At 42.5% G+C, this 19,552-nt stretch overlaps 1 protein-coding gene across 5 annotated transcripts in view; it reads right to left on the bottom strand.

The window, feature by feature from the left end:
* Positions 1-4,300: 4,300 nt before the first annotated feature.
* F13A1 (coagulation factor XIII A chain) overlaps positions 4,301-19,552 on the bottom strand; it is a 61,296-nt gene continuing 46,044 nt past the window's right edge. For all 5 annotated transcript variants that reach the window (XM_042049026.1, XM_042049027.1, XM_042049023.1 and 2 more), the window contains exons 10-15: positions 19,356-19,444; positions 18,349-18,502; positions 17,478-17,765; positions 13,130-13,290; positions 10,219-10,355; positions 4,301-6,245 (exon numbers count right to left, since the gene is read on the bottom strand). In XM_042049026.1, coding sequence (XP_041904960.1) covers positions 6,101-6,245; positions 10,219-10,355; positions 13,130-13,290; positions 17,478-17,765; positions 18,349-18,502; positions 19,356-19,444 — 974 coding nt within the window. In that variant the 3' untranslated portion in view covers positions 4,301-6,100. The remainder of the gene's footprint in view (positions 6,246-10,218; positions 10,356-13,129; positions 13,291-17,477; positions 17,766-18,348; positions 18,503-19,355; positions 19,445-19,552) is intronic.

Raw genomic sequence — 19,552 nt, 5'->3', positions numbered from 1 at the left:
TTTCACACCTGGAAGTACAAAATTCTCAGCAGTCTGGCTGCTGTTGGATCCACTTCAAAAGATTTTTGGGTAAACTGATATATTTATAACTTCCAGCTTGAAAGCTTGATCTATACCATTTCCATAAGTTAGGGGATTCTGAGGAAACTCTCACACAATCAATACGCCGGGATTATGGCTGCAGGAGACAGCAAGCTGCAGGTGATGGCAACTGCATAATGACCTCCTTCCCTCCCCATCCATCACATCCTGCCTACGTGGTGTTGTGGCTTTGAGTGGTGCTCCTTCCAGCATACACCAGGGCTTTGTGTCTGCTCTGTGGTAGCCAAAACCCAAGCAGGGGCTGCATGAGTATTTGTGAGGGGTCCCTTTTATTCCCAGACTAATCCTGCAGAGACCAGACAGGCACAACCATGTTTGAGTTGGGCTGTAGGTGGTGACTTATGGAAAAGGCTGAGCCCAGCCTGGATCTCCTCACAGCGCACATTCATCTCTCCCTTACTCATCCAGCTATCATGCCAGCTCCAATATACATGACAATTCCTCTCCTTCCATTAACACTTACAGTACACTTTAGACTTTCCTCTTTCGTAACAGCGATATTAATTCTGGTTTTCCCACCTCCTCTGATCTGGTTGTCTCCCTCTGTTGTGCCATCACTCAAATTCAGAAGCTAGCACCAGCAGCCACAGCCTTCTCCTTGGGAAAAACAAGGACAAACATGAAAGCAAGATGCTGAGAAAAGGGCATAGCAGGAAGGACGGTGCCCAGCCGTGGAAAAGGGTGGGGGCCAGGTGTGTCACCGATTTGGAAGAGTGTTTCTTGATTAGTTTCAGTTCAAACCAGAGATCACTGGTAGTATCAGTCACTAGAAAAGTTAATGCTCAGTCACATTCTCTCATTTTGGTGCACAAATCAGATGCTGTCATTGCTTATGAAAGGTCACACCTTGGTGATAACCTAGCAGCACAAGCATCGGAGCTTGTCAAGCTTTTTACCTGTAAGAGCAATTTTCTAATGACCTGGTATCTACTACTGGCTTTCTTTCAGTTTTTGTTGTGCTTTATCCAATTGAATGGTGAAATGCTTGTTGTTGTACGTCCTTTTTGTAACTAGTAGACAGTAAGAGCAGGTAGTTATTCTGTGTAGAATGAACTATTTATGGCCTCAAAATAAAATGCAGCATAAAGGTTCATTTGGATGGGATGGTAACTGGGGCCTTCTCAGTGCAGGTGTAGGATGATATGGGAGGCCTCAGGCTACAAACAGCTCAACAGTAGTTAGTAAGTGGTTGTCAAAGGGTGCAACATTAGGAGGTAGGTAAGACAAATTCTAGATGTAACAAAGGAGACCAAACAATGAGTACCCAACACACGTAAAATGCATCACATGTAGCAAATTACGATCTACTGTGAAGCTGAACCAATAAAAAAAGAACAAGATGTGGAGTGTACTAGGAAGTGTGTAAAAATCATCTCTGATGTATCATAGGGTGACAAGGAAGAAATTTTCTGTTGTGCTTATCCTAGTGAAGAGGAAGATAAATTCTCCCCACTGATATCAAACTCTGCTTGGTGGAGGAGCTGGGACACTGGTGACTTGCTGTTACACACACCCCCACACAGACTGAAGACATCACAGGGGCAGTGTAGAGGTGCATAAAAAAGCAGAGAAAGTGGAGTATGCTATAAAGTTTGTGTGCCAGTTTTACCTAATTGTCATGGGTTAGGAAACATAGTCCCAGAAGTGATGTTCTTGCAAAGGGGTGCTTACAGCTCCTCTATGACCTGACAGAAGCTGGCCAGTTTGAATATGGACAATTCTTTGAGCCACTTAAAATTGTGACCACCTCTGTGATCCACACTTAAGAATAGACACATCCCAGGCAGAGCTCTCTCTCGTTTCTGGTGCTGGGACAGGTGGCTATGGGCCCCGTGTGGGGGCCGGCGGGGCCGGCCCAGGCCCTGCTTGGGCCAGGCTGGGCCAGACCATGGCCATCCTGGAGCCGATGGGCCCTGTTCCACCTGCGGAACCCCCCCACAGCCCTGCTGTGGGCAGCCGGAACGGCTCGGCTCCCCCTCTCCAGTGCTGCCAAGATTCAGCTGAAAGCTGCCCACAGCTGCCCAGCAAACATCATGTGAGCAACAGTGATAAGTGACATTCCAGCTGCAAGGCCTGGGTGAGATTAACCCTTTTAGTGCTGTGAAGAGCTGAAAACCTGATGGAGGAGAAAGAGGAGATGCTTAAAGCTGAAATTCTGTTGTAAAGCTATGATATATCAGAGTATCCCGTTGTAATTTCATGAAGGCATGGGGGGTGGAGCGTTCAACTTGTACTTGAGAGCAAAAGCACCTGCGCTGAGATAGGCAGATGCTGAAGCAGCTGTAATTTAATGAGAACTTGAACAGGGTGAGATGGAAGCGATGAGGACTTTTGCTCCACATGGAAAGGGGAAGACCTCAGTTCCTAGAGATGCTCCCAGAGATAGTCCTAGAGATGAAGGTGAGGAGGACCCTTTGCTCCCAGGGAAGGAGAAGGGCCTCTGTTCTTAGAGATGAAATGCTCCCAGAGATGGGTGAAGAGAACTTTTGTTTCTGAATGGCTCAACCTTAAAATGGTACCCCAGTGGCCCAAGACTGGACCCTTGAAAGCAGTTGTGGGAAAAGCTGCAAGTTGTGGGAAGGGACTCACATGCGAGCAGAGAACCAACCCGGGCGGCTGTCTCATTGTGATAATTCCTCCATAGCATGGGCAAGAGAGATTCCTCTTCCTAAATGAACTGAACAAGGCTATTACGGAAGTGGTAAACAGACCGAACATCTCAAGGGTTGTCTTTTTACATTGTCAGTGGGAGAAGGGAGAAAGGGGGGGGGGGGGGTGAAGTGTCCTGAAAGTGGGGTATGATTTTTTTTTTCCTCTTCTTTTAGGTCTGTTAATAAACTTCTTTATATTCTTTCAAGTTTGGTGCCTGCTTTGCTTTTCTCCTAATTCTTATCTCACAGAAGGTAAACAGTAATGAGTATTTTGGACCAAACCACTACACTAAATTGGTGTTTCTGCCTGGTTACAAACCAAACCCGCTACACTAATATAATTTGGACTATAAATGTTATTACCATTGTAATAAAAATACAATAATATAATTCCATCCTATTTATTTCAGCTACTAATAATTCTCTGATTAGATTATCTTTAACAAGACCAACGATATATTCTTCCCAGTCCGCCTGTAAGGTGTGTTTCCTTTTGATCATAGCAAGATTTGTAATGTGGCAAATTGATGGCTGTTGGAGCAACCTGCCTCACAGCTTGGATGTAACAAGTTGGTAACAAATGAGGTGTGCTTTCAGGAGTGACTTTTGTTTGCATTTGGCACCTCTGAGCTGATGGACTGTGAGATCTGTAGAAGTAGAGGTTTGGGTTTGGACTGTTTCCTCCCGAGTGCATCTCTGACCTGTGATGGCTGCGTTGAGGACCCAAAGTTCAGCCCACTCAAAAAAGACACTCAGCAGAAGAATTTGAACTCTGTAACTCTTTTCAGGTTCAGAGCTCCTCCAGGTCTGAGGTTGCCAATCTGTCCTCATTACTGATTGATCACACCCTGTGTGTACATAAAGTGCAAACACAGCACTCCCTGCTTCTCCAGTCAGGTTTTACCTGTGTTGCATGTGACAGTCCATGCAGGGGCTGATGAGTGGCTGAAATCCTAGAGGCCATCCTCATTTTGTCCTTAGGTTTTTGTAAGCATCTCGGTACACAGTGAGTGCCAAGGGCTGTGGACATCCCTGGTCTCTGTTCTCACCCATCACTTCACTTCAATATACCCACCTACAAACTATAGATAAAAATACTTCCTGTCTCTTGGCAAAGGTCATTCAGCTTAATGTCTCTTAGTAAAAGTCCTGAAATACTTAGCTGAGAGAAGCACTTCTTAGTAATGGGATGTAGGTAAGGTTTCATTAGGGGAAAACTGGTGCCTTAATGGTCTCTGACAAGTTAAAGCAAATTCCAGGGATTCTTTTTCCTGGCACTAGTGCTGTTCTCTGGAAATCATCACCTTCTCCAATTCATTAGGTAGTCAGTTGTTGAAACAGAAGGAAAAACAAAGGCAAAGAGTTAAACTGAGCCTGTAAATTTTTTTTCCATTTAAATAAATATAAGTTTTTCTCCTTAGCACCAAAAAAGACACTGTTATTAGCATGGCTCAGAAGTGAATTTTTAAATTTTTGCAATGAAGATGCAGCAGCTGGTGTCTACTATGTAGAAATAATTGATCAAAATACAGAACACAACACACAAGTGCAATCAGACGCGCTTTATTTTAAATTCTTATTACACTGTATTTATAAAATGTCTGGAATAGAAAGCAGGTTTATATGCAAGAGCACAAAATGGATAATTTTATTAGAAGATGTAGACCTTGGTAAGACTGCTTAATTACCTAACAGGGATTGTCACCTGGCACTGGCAACACACTGTTCAGTCTCTTCAACCCCACAGGACTTATATGGGAGACTTTGACATTGCAAAGTTTCTAATGTGGTCACATAAGCTGTATAAAATGAAGGTGCTTCCATGTCTGAAGTGAAAGCCCCCAAAAGCCTGGTTTCCTGGATCCTGGGGTACTCCCAGAGTATATGAGGTGGTATGAATTTTTGCTTTGTTCCCCACATTTCAGTAAAAAGAGCAGCTGCATTTCTCCTCTCCCAAGACTTTAACAGCTGATTGTAGGTTTTGCAGGAAGTACCATGGGCAATGTGTAGCAACAAGAGGAGCAGAAGGGAAGGCATCTCCCTTGCTTTTCACTGAGACCACCAAATGACACGGCCATACAGTAAAGCCCCAGTGTTCAAAGAGCAAGAGGTTTCTTTTAAGTTTAGAAGCTCAGCTGGCTCCCCCGTGCTGTTAATACCCAATATGCTCTTACGGACACTGTGGCCAGAGGGGAGGAGTTGCTGCAGCTCTCAGGATACATCTTTATTCCCTTCCCAGATGAGTTTCTATCCTTCTGTATTCTTGGGGTTACTCATGTTACAGATCTTCGTTCTGCTTTAGCCATGATTCTTGGAAACTTTCAGGCATGTTTTAATCTAAACTCATACCGATATTTTCAGTCTCACCCAGCTCCAGTGCAGGGTATTGGCTAGGCTTGTGGGACTGTCAGGAGAAGACCCTCAGGCTCCCTGCTCCACTCTGCTTTCCTTCATCCCATTTGCCAGCCTGGACTGCTGTGGGACAGCAAACACCCCTGACATACTCATGGGAAATGGGTCTACAGGGTGGGCTCAGGAGAGAAAAAAAGGCAGAGAAGGGTGAGGAGAGAACATATCATACACAAGAGATATGACCAGCAAATGCAGGTTTTGTGTGATAAACTCTGAGCAGAGGCAGAAAAACTCTGGATTTTCATCCAGCAAAGTAGAGGAACAACATATCAACAGCATACAGGGTGGGATGAGGCTATGAAGCGAGTATGTGTGGGTGCCTGCACACATGAAAGAGGAGGAGAAACAGCATAGGGAAGCTGCAAGATGAAACAAGGGGCTGAGAATATTCTGGAGATAAAACATCCTGAGAGATGCTGCCAGCAAAGTGAGCTCTCCATGAACCAGAACACTATTAATTTGTAAGATAAAGCAGACCCTTTAGCTAGAAATACCTTTTTCTATTGCAGCCTGAATGATCTACCATAGCTCTGTGTAATTCAGTCTAAGAATTTATAACACTGGGTTATTTTTTTTCTTCCCTTTTCAGTGAAATATCAGGCCTTAATTAAAACTAAAGTTCAGATTACTGTGGCGAATGGAGCTTTTCAAATTCCCTTGCAGCACTAATGCCGAGGACCATAAATACAAGTGAACTACAGGAATAATATGACCTAGAATTGCCTTTAATTACATGTATCTAATTTTAAATCACTTGGCATCCAGGTGCTTTTTTTATGCTCTTCCCAGTCATACCAATTAGTTTGCTTTATCAAATTTTTTCAGCACAAGGATGACAAAAATAACAATAAGCAGATTCATACCTCTCCCTCAGCCACCCCATACCATGATAGTTTGAAATACAGCTAAATGAGAGAAGAAGGCAGCACCTTGGCTCATGGTTTCTGAATCTGGACATTCAGCTCACCATACACGTGCCTCAAAGCATCACAACTCAGGCTTGCAATCAGCTTTCGTAAACCTGGTCTCATTGGGATGCATTTTATTTCCCAGGTCAATGTAGAGTTCATCGGGATTCTCCTGAATAAAAAAAGAAAAGTTTCAATATTGTGATCAGTCAGCCAGTGCTCTCAGCCTAACACACAACTGAAGAAACTGAAGGTGGATAGTATAACATGTCTCAAATCTTTTATCTCATCCTCATAAGTGTTATATAAATTACTCTCTTATCTTCTATTCCTCAGAACTGACCCTGCTAAAGTCTTGTCTAGCCTTTCCTCCAAGCTAATTTTAAATTTGTGAAATGAATCCATTTTCTTCTGCTTTCTGTCACTTCCTCTCATGATCACTTTCAGAATGACCTTCTTTATAGCTAACATATATATTTTCTAATTTATCATTCAATTTTTCCTGTTTACTATAGCCTATAGCCTGATGGTGATTCCTTAAATGGTTAAATAAGTCCTTGCTATGAAGTGTCCAGGTCATTCCCTGTGAACCCTATGCAGGGCTGATGAGATGCTGAACCCCTCTGCCATTCCTACCCTGAACCACCCTGCCACAGGGGTAACATCAGCAGATCTCTTCAGCAGCCACTTCAGATGACTTCTTCATGTCCATACAAACAAGACAAAATATTCTTGGGAGTCCTGCTGGTGGTTATTCTTTTACATTATTTATGACTCCTGATAACTCATATATAAAACAACAGTATTCTCCAATGCTCTTGATTTTCAATTTTTCTTTTTGCTACAATTAAGATGCATGGACAGCCTCAGGTATTGGGTTTCTGTGTTTTCTCAGTGCTTTCACAAGGTTTTCTGTGCAGATTTTGAAGGCTGATATTTTTTGATTGATTGATTGATTGTGTTTGGGGGATGCTGGGATACAACTGCTCCAAAGGAACCAATGGACAAAGTAATGTAGTGGGGAGCTATTTATGACAATGAATGATTTTTTCCTCAGCATTAAATAAGAGGGTTATGAGTTCAAGCAGTGTTCTTATCTCATGTGGCTACAGTGTCCTGAAAACAACTGAACAAAGCGAGAGCAAAGCAAGCCTGTAAATCAGTCACTGTTTCAAATTCTCATCTGGTAGGATTTGGTTCTCAGGTGCCATGTCCTATGCCAGGGTCAGGACAGAAATGTCTGCCCAGGCTTAGCACAAGCTGCCACAAGACAAGAAACCTTAATTAGCTCTAAATGAGCTAGCCTGGAATCCTCCCACCTGAGTATTTTCTTCAGTGCAAGCCTGCCCCTGGTAAAATGACAGGTATTCCAGCTCCTTAGAGGTTACCTTAGATATCTCTACATGGCACTGCATTGCATTTTGCATATACAGATAGAGGTACCTTGGGGCATGTACCCAGTTTTAGAAAAAACAAGCAGAGGAAGGTCATATTTTTGATGTGAGCATGTGCAGACTACTTCCAGCAAGTGTTTTCCCTCTTTTTATTTTTGTTATCAATGAGAGAGGTTCTGTTCCCCTCGGCTGGCTGGCTTGCATCCACCAGATGCCCCCTAAAATGGCATCACGATAAAACAATGACTTCAAATGCTGAAGAAGATAAAATATCTTTTAGAGTTTATGGGAATTATCTGCAAGGAATTATCTGAATGGAAAGTGAAGAAGTTATTCTACAGGTCTGCTGTGCCGACTTCTTGAGCACTTCTTGAGCAGTTGGGGGGTCAGATTCTCTAAGGATTAATGTTTTTAGGCCACAGCTTTGCAGTGCTCCAGTGAGAGAGGGTAGCACTACCATCCTTGTTTTCTAGTGCTATCGTCTCAGTACATATATATATGTGTGAGTGTATGTATATGTGTATGTGTGTGTGTGTGTGTGTGTGTGCACATGCAGGAAGACAACAGCTGTGCTGGGAAACCAAACCTACCTTTTCCTGCCTCTCTACTGTTCTAATTCTAAAACAAGTTGCTTCTCACTACAAATGCTAATACTAGCTTAGCTTTGACATATAGAAACACCCAAAATGGCTTACCTGCTAGTGTGAAAGTATGCTTGGCTATAATCCTTTTAGTGCTATCCATCACTGCCTGGTTAATTCTCATTTGTCATGCAAAGACTATGCCCCACGTAGGAATTGCTGCTGCCACAGGCTTTTCCATAACTCATGCTCCTCATCTGTCTGAGCCTAATAACTAAATATCAATATCTATATCGATATATAGACGTTATGAATGGTCAAGACTGAAGCCCCCAGGCCGTTACATTGCCAGAGTAATGTTGTATCAGCCGGGTCACACATGACCAGTTTTGTGGAGCTGCTCAAGTGATACAGAAAAGCTACCTTAAAAGTACACAGAGGTCAAAAAACCTTTCCCCACAAAGAACTGTAATAGCTCCACCCCATATGAAACAGTCCCTGGTAAACAGGGAAATGTTGGAAGGTTGGGGAAAGCCTAGAATGTGTTTAATTCTCTTTGCAAATGGGGTAAAGCTACCCTGATCTGATTTTCCTGGGAGAGAACTCAGTGATGAATGATTCTGTATAATATGCTGAGCCATCACCACACTGGAGCCATTTATCACTTTGAATGCATGGAGACAAATGTGATTATTATTTAAATAAACTACAACTGCCCCTTGCTCTGTCCTCTGTGTGTATCACCTGCATCCTACATTCATCTCAGAGAAGTTAAATCTTAAAATGACTAAGCTGATCCATTTCCATTTTAAATGTTGCCAAGGGCATTACTGAAAAGGGGAAAACATGGTGACTCTAAGGAAAATGACGTGTGTTCCATGAGTCATTTTTCTCCTGTAACTCTTGTGCCTTTGATGCACCTGATAATTTCTGCATCCTTGAAGGTGAGGGCAGTCCACAGCAGCTTTTGGATCAAAAAGGATGCAGAACAACAGGGGAGGCTGGCACGGCTGGGCAGCAATGATGGCTATTGCTACAACTTGTGTAACTCTTGTGGACCATGCTGAGTCATGCTCAGCAGCACCTGTGACATACCATGTGCACAAAGCAAACACAGTATGTTGCCCTTTCACAGTCATTTTTCTATCAGCTCCACTCTGGAGATTGGTTCTGATCTTTTTATCCTTGTCCCAGGCGTAGTCAAGCTCAGGCCTCCCCTGCCGGCTGCAGAGGATGCTGACAATTTATGAAGCTGCTGAAGCACTGGCAATTTTTCAAACTCCTTTTGCACACACCTGGGGACCATCAGCTCAGGTAATGATAGATACTAAGCCCAGACAGATAGATGCCCAGGAGTAAGCAATAGCCTCAAAATTTTCCAAGTTTCTCCGTTATATACCCTTGGCTAATGCTAAGATCATAACACTGAACTCAAATGGAAAGAGGATTTACAACTTGCTTAGCGTAGGGGTATCATGGTGTCAGCGTGACGTGTGACGCTGAAAATAATGAAGGTGGCTTTCCTTTTCCTCAGGTCTGGGAGTGCCCTGTGCTGGGAACACACCTGTATGCCAGGGCAGCCCTGTGCAGTGGAGCTACTGGGGGGAGCTGTGTGCTCACACACATGCCACAGTTATGCCAGCAGGCTCTGCAAACAACACACATTTTGTGTCTTGACATAAGCTTGAAAAGATCATCTGAGGTACCTGAACCTCTTGTATAATCATGATTAACATGAGCGGAGAAAAGCCCTTTCCAAAAAACAGCACAGGACTCAATTTGCACACGCTGAGTGAGCGGCAGTAAACACTTCAAGCGTAGGATAAATCTTCCTCTCTGTGATAGCGGCTTGTAGGTGCTATTGTCAAGTGCTAAAAATAATGTAATACAGTGAAAAAGTAAACTTGGGCTATGCTAGCAGCTACCTACAAACACTACCCATTCCTCCAACCCTGGTACTGAACAGATGAAATGCTCTCACAATCTCTCTGGATAGCCCGACTTCTACTGATTGTTGAGACCTATAGCTCCCCTGTGTATTGGATTTTAAAGTACAGAGAGAGTGTTTGAATTAAATTACTCAGCACAGCATCAGTTAAGTGTCTCCTGTGAGCTCCTACTGTGAGCAGGCAGGGGACAAACTCCCAGCTGGTTGTGCTTTCTTCCCTACCCGAACTGCTTTTTTATTGTTCTCAGCACACCAGGTCCCTCGAGGCGGAGTGTGACGTTCTCCAGGGTTTGTTTCAGAGGATTGGTGAATTCTACAATCACAGACGTTTCTTTACCAGCTACCAGTTCACCTTTGGTCTGCAAGACAAGGAAAGGATAATGCACCAGAAACTCCTAATAACAGATACACAGTACTGGCAAGGCAGAAGAATGGAGCACACAGAGAAACAGCATGAGGCAAAGGAAGCTGAGTGAGAAGAAAATTGTTGGCTGGGCTCATAGGTACCACTGCGCATTTTTCCACCCATTGTAATTTTCCCTCAAACCACATGGCAGATCAAGAGGCAGGCCCTCATTTCCATAGAAAACCAGAAATCTGCATGGACAGCTCTGGAGCTGACGGCCCAACTGGGGGTGAGTCCAGCTGAGGGGGCCTCTCTCCCAGACTCTGCCCCCCTCCTCAGCCTCCTCAGCAGCACTGAAGTGACCTGCTCAGGACATAAGCTCCAGAGGAGATCCTAAGTTAGAAACAGTAGGGTACAGTGGTTGCACCCTCAAAAATGTCGTGCCCATCTTCCCCTTGCTTTTGCATTCTCTTCTCATGCTCTGAAGGCTTTATAACCCTGCACGTGTGCTCTATGGAGGCCTGAAGGCCAGTTTTCCTCCAAACCCTATGTAAGCAAAAGCACTGGAAAATAGTAAACCTCCAAACAAATGTGTTTTTAAACAAAGGCTACATATATGGGGATTTGGGGTTCTCCACCCTCCTGAAAATTCAGCATTTCTCACAGAATATATGTATTTGTTTTGCTCAGGAAAGGGTTTTCAACTTATGGCTGGCAGATGTGCCAGCCCACTTCATGGCCCACCAACTGATTTAAAGGGCCTTGAGAATGGTAACTAAGAAGAACAAGTATCTTGTCAATAAATTTGAAGTGGTGTTTTAAGGAAGTATGACATTTGCAAAAAGCTGCATAGACTCTGGTCTAAGGGATTGCTCTGTGCCAAAAAACAATGAAATGACTGGAGAACAGGAGGAGATACATCTAAGCTCTCAACAGCATTTGACCATCTGAATGTGCAAAAGGAAATCAGTGGCATTTTTGGAAGTCTTGGCCCGATTAGAGATCTTCTATCCTCCTTATTTCAATTGACCATTTAAGATCACTGGGTGTGCTTCAAAATCATCCCAAAGTCTCACATGCAGCTGAGACCATGATATGTATTTGCTGATCCTATTTTTGTGACCTGGTCTCAAGGTTAGAATATGGTGTAATTTCCTCAGTTGTTGAGTCTGACAATCTGCTTAGATCAACAGAGAAAGATCAAAGGTGTATCCAAAGACATGAGGGAGATACATTTTTCATTCTTCTTTCTCACTCTCACATTAAGAAATTTGGTCTGCCAGTCACGTTCACTGAACAAACTTGACAAGAAAACTAAACAGATAAACTTTCTCAAATTTCTTTAAAAAGCAATAAATCAACATTTCCTCTATCAATACATGCTCACACATGCACACACACACATCTTAAAAAATCCAGCTTTTAAAATTTCAGTGTATTTTCATATATCACAAAGAAACAGAAAAGAGAGAAACTTAGTTTGACTAGAAAACACAGGTTTTGGACAACAGCCTATCCTATATGCTAAAAATCCTTTCTTCAGGACAGCAGGGAGGATAAATTATTTTGAAGTTGAACATCTGAGATGATGTATAAGACGCTCTGTTTAAGTATTGAATTGAAAGAATTCTTTACTTTTAAAATTTGGGTTTTGAAGATAGGTATTTGAAGTAGAGTTTATCTGTCTTGTCTACGTCCTCTCTAGAATGCTCAGTAAACCAAAACCATTTTGTTTAAAAATGCAATTACCTGATCAGAACATCATGGTATTTCTGAAGACCATGAAACCGAGTAGATTTTTTGGCAAATTTTGCCATAGTTTTGATCCATGTTTTTTAAAAAGCTTTTTCTGCATAAGGCTGCAGTTGCTACATAAATTATTATATGGAAACCTGAGCACTGGTTCAAGTAAATATATAGAGGGGAAAAGTTGGATAAACTTAGATTTTTTTTCGAGGTCCTGAATTTACAAAGCTGTATTCATGCTTATATAAAGCTTCCTGAACAGGTGTTCTGATTTTTTTTTTCTAGTGTTAGGAAAAAAGCAGATCCAAATTCCATCGTTGAAAGCAGATGAAGGTTTGGTGCTTTTGAAAACTGCAATTTATTTGGATGCTCAGTTATGAACTGAGAAGTTTAAATCCCCGCCTTGTCTTTGCCATACAACACATGCTCCTTGTAGTATCACAAGCATTACTCTTCTCCATTTTCGTGGGTACCACACCACTGTCTGCAGAAATGCTTCAGCTTTCAGGGTACACCACTGACAGTACAGTCAGAGTGGCAGCAAAGCACTGAAATCCTAAGACATTGTCCCAAATCAATGCTGCCCATTGAAGTTTGGAGAAGCTTTCCACGATACCTGCAGAAGCTCTCCCAGCAAAATCACTTCAACAGCAGTGTTCCTCACTCTTCAGCAAGAGGCCCCTGTGCTGTGCTGATTTAAATAGCATAGACTTTTGAAGTAGTTAAAGAACTTGAGTGAGTAATCTCTCTTACCCTTTGAGTGTCTTCAGCTCTCTCAGATCTTTTCGCCTCTTTCCTCCACTGAGATCACTGCAGTATTTACTACCAGTGTCTCTGTCTGCCTGTCTTTTCAGTGTAGGGACACTCAGTACATTATATAATGCACCTATATACCCTCACACACTCCAGCTAGCCACTGCTCTGTAAGGTCTCTGCTAGACACTCCAATGTGCACACACACACATACACTCTTCCACCCCACGATTCAGCGTGACAGCCTTGTAGAGAACAGCCATCCCTTCCACCACACCCTTGAGCTACCTTGATCCGCAGGGTGGGAATTTCCAGGACTATCGCCTTCTGCATGGCCAGAATCTTCCCCGTTTCATTGATCCGTGCAGTCACAAAGAAATGAAAGGAGGCTTGCTCCAGCAGGTCACTCATGTACTCACTCGATTTGATCACAATGTCAAAAGAGCTGGCTGAGGGGAGACACAGGAAAGAAAAAAGTCATCTGAAGCAATCTAATCACTAACTGTTCCTCCCATCATGGCTAGTGCCAGTTACATGAGTGCCTTGGAAAAAAGGTGAACTATGAGTCAAAGAACGGCTTTGATCTTTTTCCCCTAAACTAACTTCATTTCTTTACTTAACCATATTCCCTCTAATTTTTCCCTCTTTCCATTTAGGCTGTGAGCTCCCAGGGCCAAGGGTGGGGTTTATGCACAGCCTTTGCCCAGTACCCTCAGCATGGGCCCAGGTGACTGTTGAAGGTTTCTAGGTGCTACCACAAAATAAGTGAGAAGGAAGGCTGGAAACACATATCTACTGGGCACAAAGGTCCAAACCAGCTTTTGAGTGTCATTCCTGTAAATGTTTGCTATTTCACTTTATTCCTGTGTTTTCTTTGCCTTTCTTCTTGGCACAGGGATGCCACCAGAGCAGCAACTTGGGGATGTGAACCCATGCAGGCTATCTGGGAGATCACCTGCTCTCCAGGACATGAATGGATGTCTGCCTTTGTTCTACACTGGACTTGCCTGTGAAATTTAGCAAGAAGGTCTTCCTGTCACCAGCATGCCCTCCAGAGAGCGTTCACATGCTCTCTGACAATAATTATTGGAAGGAACAAGTCCCTGTAGGCTAGACAGTTGAGAAGAAGGGAATCATTAATTTTAACTATATTGAACTGCAATTCCCAGGCCAACAATAGTGTGAGAATTTGGTGCAGAGAATCAAACCTGCTAACGAACTGACCAGGAAAAATATACAGACCTGGAGCTCTTCTCTCTATAAACATTCATTATAACTGTAGTAAACACATCAAGATCTCCCATCTGCTACCTATGATGATTACTGTTATCCATTATTTGTATTGTATTTGTGACATACACTGTAAACACTGAGATAATTGAACTCAGTTGGGTAAATGACATTCACCCCTTTTCACTCTTTTGATCCGCTCACATCAAAACCAGTTCCTTGATTTGGTTTCAAAGCTATTCCCTTGGTGGCCACCTGACCTGGATTTACTAGGCCAGCCTTAAATTGACTTGATGTGCTCCTTCTTCCTCCCTCTCACTTCTTATCTTGTGTAAAAGAATTTCCCATAATACCCTTAACTGTAAATTATAAATCAGGCAAGGTATTTCTCATCTGAGAATTAAATAAGTAAATAATTAGTTACAAACCAAGAGAAATTTACTTTACAATGGAAGAAAAGACAAACTCTTCTGTTTCAATTTAATCACTGCAGGGGAAAAAAAAGAATAGATTTCCATCGCCTTAGCACTGGTTGTGCTGGTAAGTTGCCAGTACCACTTACTGCATCTGGGAAAGCCAAGGGAGACACAACACTGAGTTGCCTTACAGTCTTTTAAAAAAAAAGAGAAAACTAAATATGACTCAGTAGATGCAAGAGCACCTTTGAAGTCACTGGAAGATTTAAGCTATTGAAATCCTCAAAGATGTTTTCAACCCACACAATTCCTTTAATCATTATTCTGAAAAGCATTCATTCGTTTCCTGTTTAAAAACTTAGTTTGCTTCATTCTTTTAGTAGTACGGGCTGGAAGAATGCCTTCAATGCATCTTTATTGCATTGTAATTCTTTGTAATTCTTTGCTACTTCTGTATATATACATACACATATATATACACATATACACACACATGTATTTACATATACACATACATACATATATAGAGATATACACACACATGTGTATACACACAAGTGTACACGCACATATACACATGCACACACATACACACACACATGTTTCTTGCCCTGAACAAAGCTTACAAATCCTGCTTGGGTGCCTCAGAAGGTACTCTCCCACTACACCCCTGACAGAGTGTTCTCATGCACTTGCAGATAATCACACTGCCTCCCTTCACACTGCCCACCTGCTCAGACACTATTCCTGATTCCACACGTACTTCTTTCCAAGGAAAAGGTGAAAGAATTCATGCTCAAATTTCATGTATCACCTTCAGAAATGGTGTAATTTGTGAGGAGTTTTTGTCCTATTGCAGGACAGAGTGCCCCACAAGTTGATGACTGTAGCTCAGATATAAGCAAGTTTCCACCTTGAAAAGTGGGAATAACGTTAAAAATGTCTCATTGGCCAGAAGCAGTGATGGGGACTTACTCTTGGTACACATACATAAAAATACATGTTCTGTTCTTTCAGGTGCCTCTCCCCAGTCTGTGTTCACTCAGCATCACTTGATTCAGAGTTTCCTGCACAATTTCAAGAAGCTTTTTTCAAAGCATTTACTTGAATTAGAAAAAATGAATTATGATGCTCAGTGATGTTTAAACATCTATTCATTTCATTTCTTGCAGAGATGAGCCAGGTGACCCTCAAAGCACTGCAGAAGCTGTATTTTAGGTAGTAATACCCTACACAGACCTTTGATGCAAGAGCAGACATAAATAAGTCCTGGAACCAAGCACAAATCACAGCCAGAAAATGTAGCAGGTATTTGCACTTCTCCTACAAGTTGACTGAATTTTCCCTCATCAAAGAAGCCGTACAGAATTTAGACCAAGGCTATTGAAACTGAATTTTTTTACTGTACCTATTCAAGTCTCCAAAAGTTTTGCAGTATCTGATGTAAGTCACTATAAACCCTCACACTGTGTTTTGATAGCATATGTTGGAACAACTCAGTGCCCATTTCCAGGCCCCCTGCAAATGATCCAGGGAATTAGAAAGAATCAGCGAGCAGCTCTCAGGGCTTTGTTACAGACCAGAGAAAGAAGTTTTATTAACCTTCACCAGTAGATCCTTATCAGTGGACTTCTATTTTCTGCAGAATATATTTCAGCTCCAAATAAAATGTGCAGTTTCAGATGAGGTTCAAAGTTAGGAAGAAAGCAGAGGTGGGCTTTTTTGTGGCCTGATAGGAATGGTGATCCCATGGAGGCATCTCACTGAGACAAAACTCGCCCTCTGAGGAAAGAGGGTTCACAGTGTCTCTTGAGCTGGGATGAGGTAGACAAGACAGAAAGCTCAGAGGTCAGCCAGGGTTGCTGCGATGCAGCAGCAGACCCAGCTCAGGAGGCCCATCCTTCGGGGTCCCAAAGTCCTGCCCTTCCTGCTGCGCTCAGAAAGATTGATTTGCCCAGTAGCAGTGCCTAGAAGGCAAAGTCATGGCTGCTGACTCCCTGAGCAGGGAACTCAAGTGGAGGATCCTCTACTTCGCCTCTGTAAGACAACGTTCTCATTACTTTTGCTGAGCTGGAAGTACTGACCAAGGACACAGGCCTGTCAGGAGAACAAGTGATTGGCAGTCAGTTGTTGCTTGAGCCTGCTAGGTAGCACTTGGAAGTACAGCAGGCCCTAAATACACTGCAGCTGCAATGGCTGACAGGAAACAGATAGATTATGTCCAAGTTAAAAAAGGAGACCATCCCTCTTCTCTACTTTGAGCAGTGCAAAAACCTGCCCACAGCCTCCTGAGTTAGTCTGCCAGGAACTGCTTCTCTGATGAGAAGTGGGAGGCATGATCTCCCTAGCGCATTCCAGAGGGCACTAGGAAAAGTGAATGCTGTAACTGTAAAGATAACTCACCTTTGGGTTTCCTGCCCAGCTGACAAATGTCTCTGTTCTATCATGGCACATTCTCATTATATATAAACCTTTTAGATCACTGTAAATACAAAATCCTGAATCACACAGTCCTCCAAAGCCAGATATTCGCTTGAATCTACTCAGAACTTGTCAGCTTCTACCAGATAAGACAAAAAATTCGCCTTTTTGTCTCTGTACATGACACCCTGTGGAACTTCCCCTTCACTTGCTGAGATGCTGCTAGGAAAATAAAGGAATTCAAAGGAAAAACAATACCTTGCATCTTAATACCTGTGCTCCTTTGCTTTCTTTTGTACTAAATAAGAAAAATTAACAATTCCCAGACATGCAGCTTGGTGTAAAAGAGCATTACGCAGGGAGAAACAGCCTGAAGAAAACAGCCTCAGCTTTAAATGATCCTGGTATCCTGCCCAAAATAGGGACTGGATCCTTCTGATACCCAATAGAATATCCTACCCATAGCTACTAGAATTGACTCTACCCATGGGTGGAAAAATTGGTGACAGTTAATAACACAGGAAAAACCTAGCAGTTAATAACACATAAAACAACTATGCAAGTCTTACATGAAGAGGGTTGCAGTTTTGCACTGAAAGAGTGTTTCTTGAATTCACTTTTTGTGACTCCTGTATAAAACACTATGTTGCCTGAAAGGTAGGTAGTAGCAGTGTAGGAGTTGCGACTCTTGTTCCGGAAAGTTATAGTGACTTTAAAGTCATTGCCAAGGACTGCCTTTTGTGCTTGGAAGTCCATTTCAACATCTGTCTGTGGCTGGTATGTGGTATCTTGGATACTTTGCTTTTTAACACCATACATCACAGCAGTCTCGAGAGCCAGTCTCTCCTCATCTGAGCCTAGGAATGAATGAAAACCAGATTTAGAAAAGAAATGGAAGTGCAGCATTGGCCCACCTACTGATCACAATGGTGTGTCTTCCATGGTTTGGAGTAGCTGAAAGGAATGGATGAGGGCAGTGAACCCTCCTGGGGTAACACTAGCAGTGGGAGAACTTCACAGCTACCAAGGGAGTTGGTATTAAAGCCATATCAGACAAATTGATGTAGCTGAATTCCTATTAATACATCTGCACTGGTTTACTCTGTGTGAGCCTCTGGCCTGAATAAGAAATGTCTAAACATGTGTACAGAATGCCTTGAACTGTTTTGAATGCTTTGAGTTGCTCCATGACTAGCCTTTATTTTCACTACAACTTACTTAGTCTAAAGCATTTCTGAGTAGCAAAGTTTGTGCTCTGTTTGTGCCTTAAGATCAAGGCATCTGCAGTGTTTCTGGGATGGAGTTACAAATAAAGAATTCCAGAGGGCACTTAGGCAGCTGTTCATGAAGCTCCTTCGGTGACAAAGGTTTCCAAGTCATCATCCAAGATCTGACTGAGATAAGTCTACATGCATATGGTTGCAGCCCATTTCAGGTTACCTTCTCGGAACTTGTACTCCGCAGTAATGTCCATCATTCGATCACCTCCAACTTCCTTGGTCACAATCAGCTGGCCAATATGGGTTGTGTCAATTTTTTCTACCACTTGGGTTCCATTTTTCTCCATTTTTGTGTAAAAAATGTCACTATTCACCTATGAAATTAAGTGAAAGAAGATTGAGATATATGGAAGTAGAGAGAGGAAGAGAAGTCAGCCTATCTCCCCCACAATAATGTCATGTTGACTTGAAGTCCCACTAATTACTCATGTTGAAATTTCATGTTTAAAATTAGTCATATGCTGAGATGAATTTTACTACTCACAGCTCCAGAATGACAGAGAGTGTAAACTTTACAAGGCTACAGAGAGGTCATTCAGATTTGGAGACCACTGCTACACATTTCTTGTAACAAAAAGCTTTAGAAATAGAGAGGGGAATGCTTAACAGATAAAATATCTTTATTCTTTTCTGTCCTAAGCTATTTACAATTCAATTAGAGAGAAACTTGTCCTGCAGTGTTGCGATTCTGGGCATGCCTCCTCTGGTGATACGAGAAGTTAAAACTCCAGACCAGGCCCTCTATCTCCTTACTGAGATATTTCCCTCTCAGATCTGTCAGTCAAATCACCCATGTGAGATCTCCATGGCCCACAGCAGCCAAAAGGAATGTGGTGAGCAAAGAGGATGAGCAGCTAGAGCTAGTGACTCATTCAGCATAGCTGAATCTTGGAAGGAAAAATGACCACAGACTGAAGTTTCAATGAAGTCAGAGCAGCTTTTTCTTCTTGTTATATTGGGGAAGAGATTAGAGAAATCTCTGTCATTCGTCAGACCCATATCACACCTACCGGCCTGCATGTCAAAATATAACGATGAGATTGTTCTGTGACATGAAGCATACATGAAGTAACTTCTCAATCCATAAATTGCAGTGGAGCCCTATCTTTTGTCTCACTATGGTCTCACTGATATCATTCGTTGCAGTAAAAATTCTCTCATATGTACCTCAGCATAGACGAAAGGAGAATCAAATTGGAAGCAAACGTGACCATGTTTAATGGCTTGAACTGAGGCTGGACCACACCTGTACATACCTATGGGGAGAAGAGAGACAAAGTGAGAGCCTAAATTCATTAAAAACATGTAAAAATATTATATTTTCTCAAAGAAAAAGAATTCTTGGGGCTTGAAGAACTCTTTTA

Source organism: Corvus kubaryi, unplaced genomic scaffold, assembly GCF_017639235.1.
Source record: "Corvus kubaryi isolate FWS band 111438036 unplaced genomic scaffold, C.kubaryi_AGA036_p1.0 69, whole genome shotgun sequence".
In the NCBI taxonomy this organism is placed as follows: domain Eukaryota; kingdom Metazoa; phylum Chordata; class Aves; order Passeriformes; family Corvidae; genus Corvus; species Corvus kubaryi.
The sequence above is the reverse complement of the archived record's forward strand: the minus strand, read 5'-3'. Positions and strand labels throughout refer to the sequence as shown.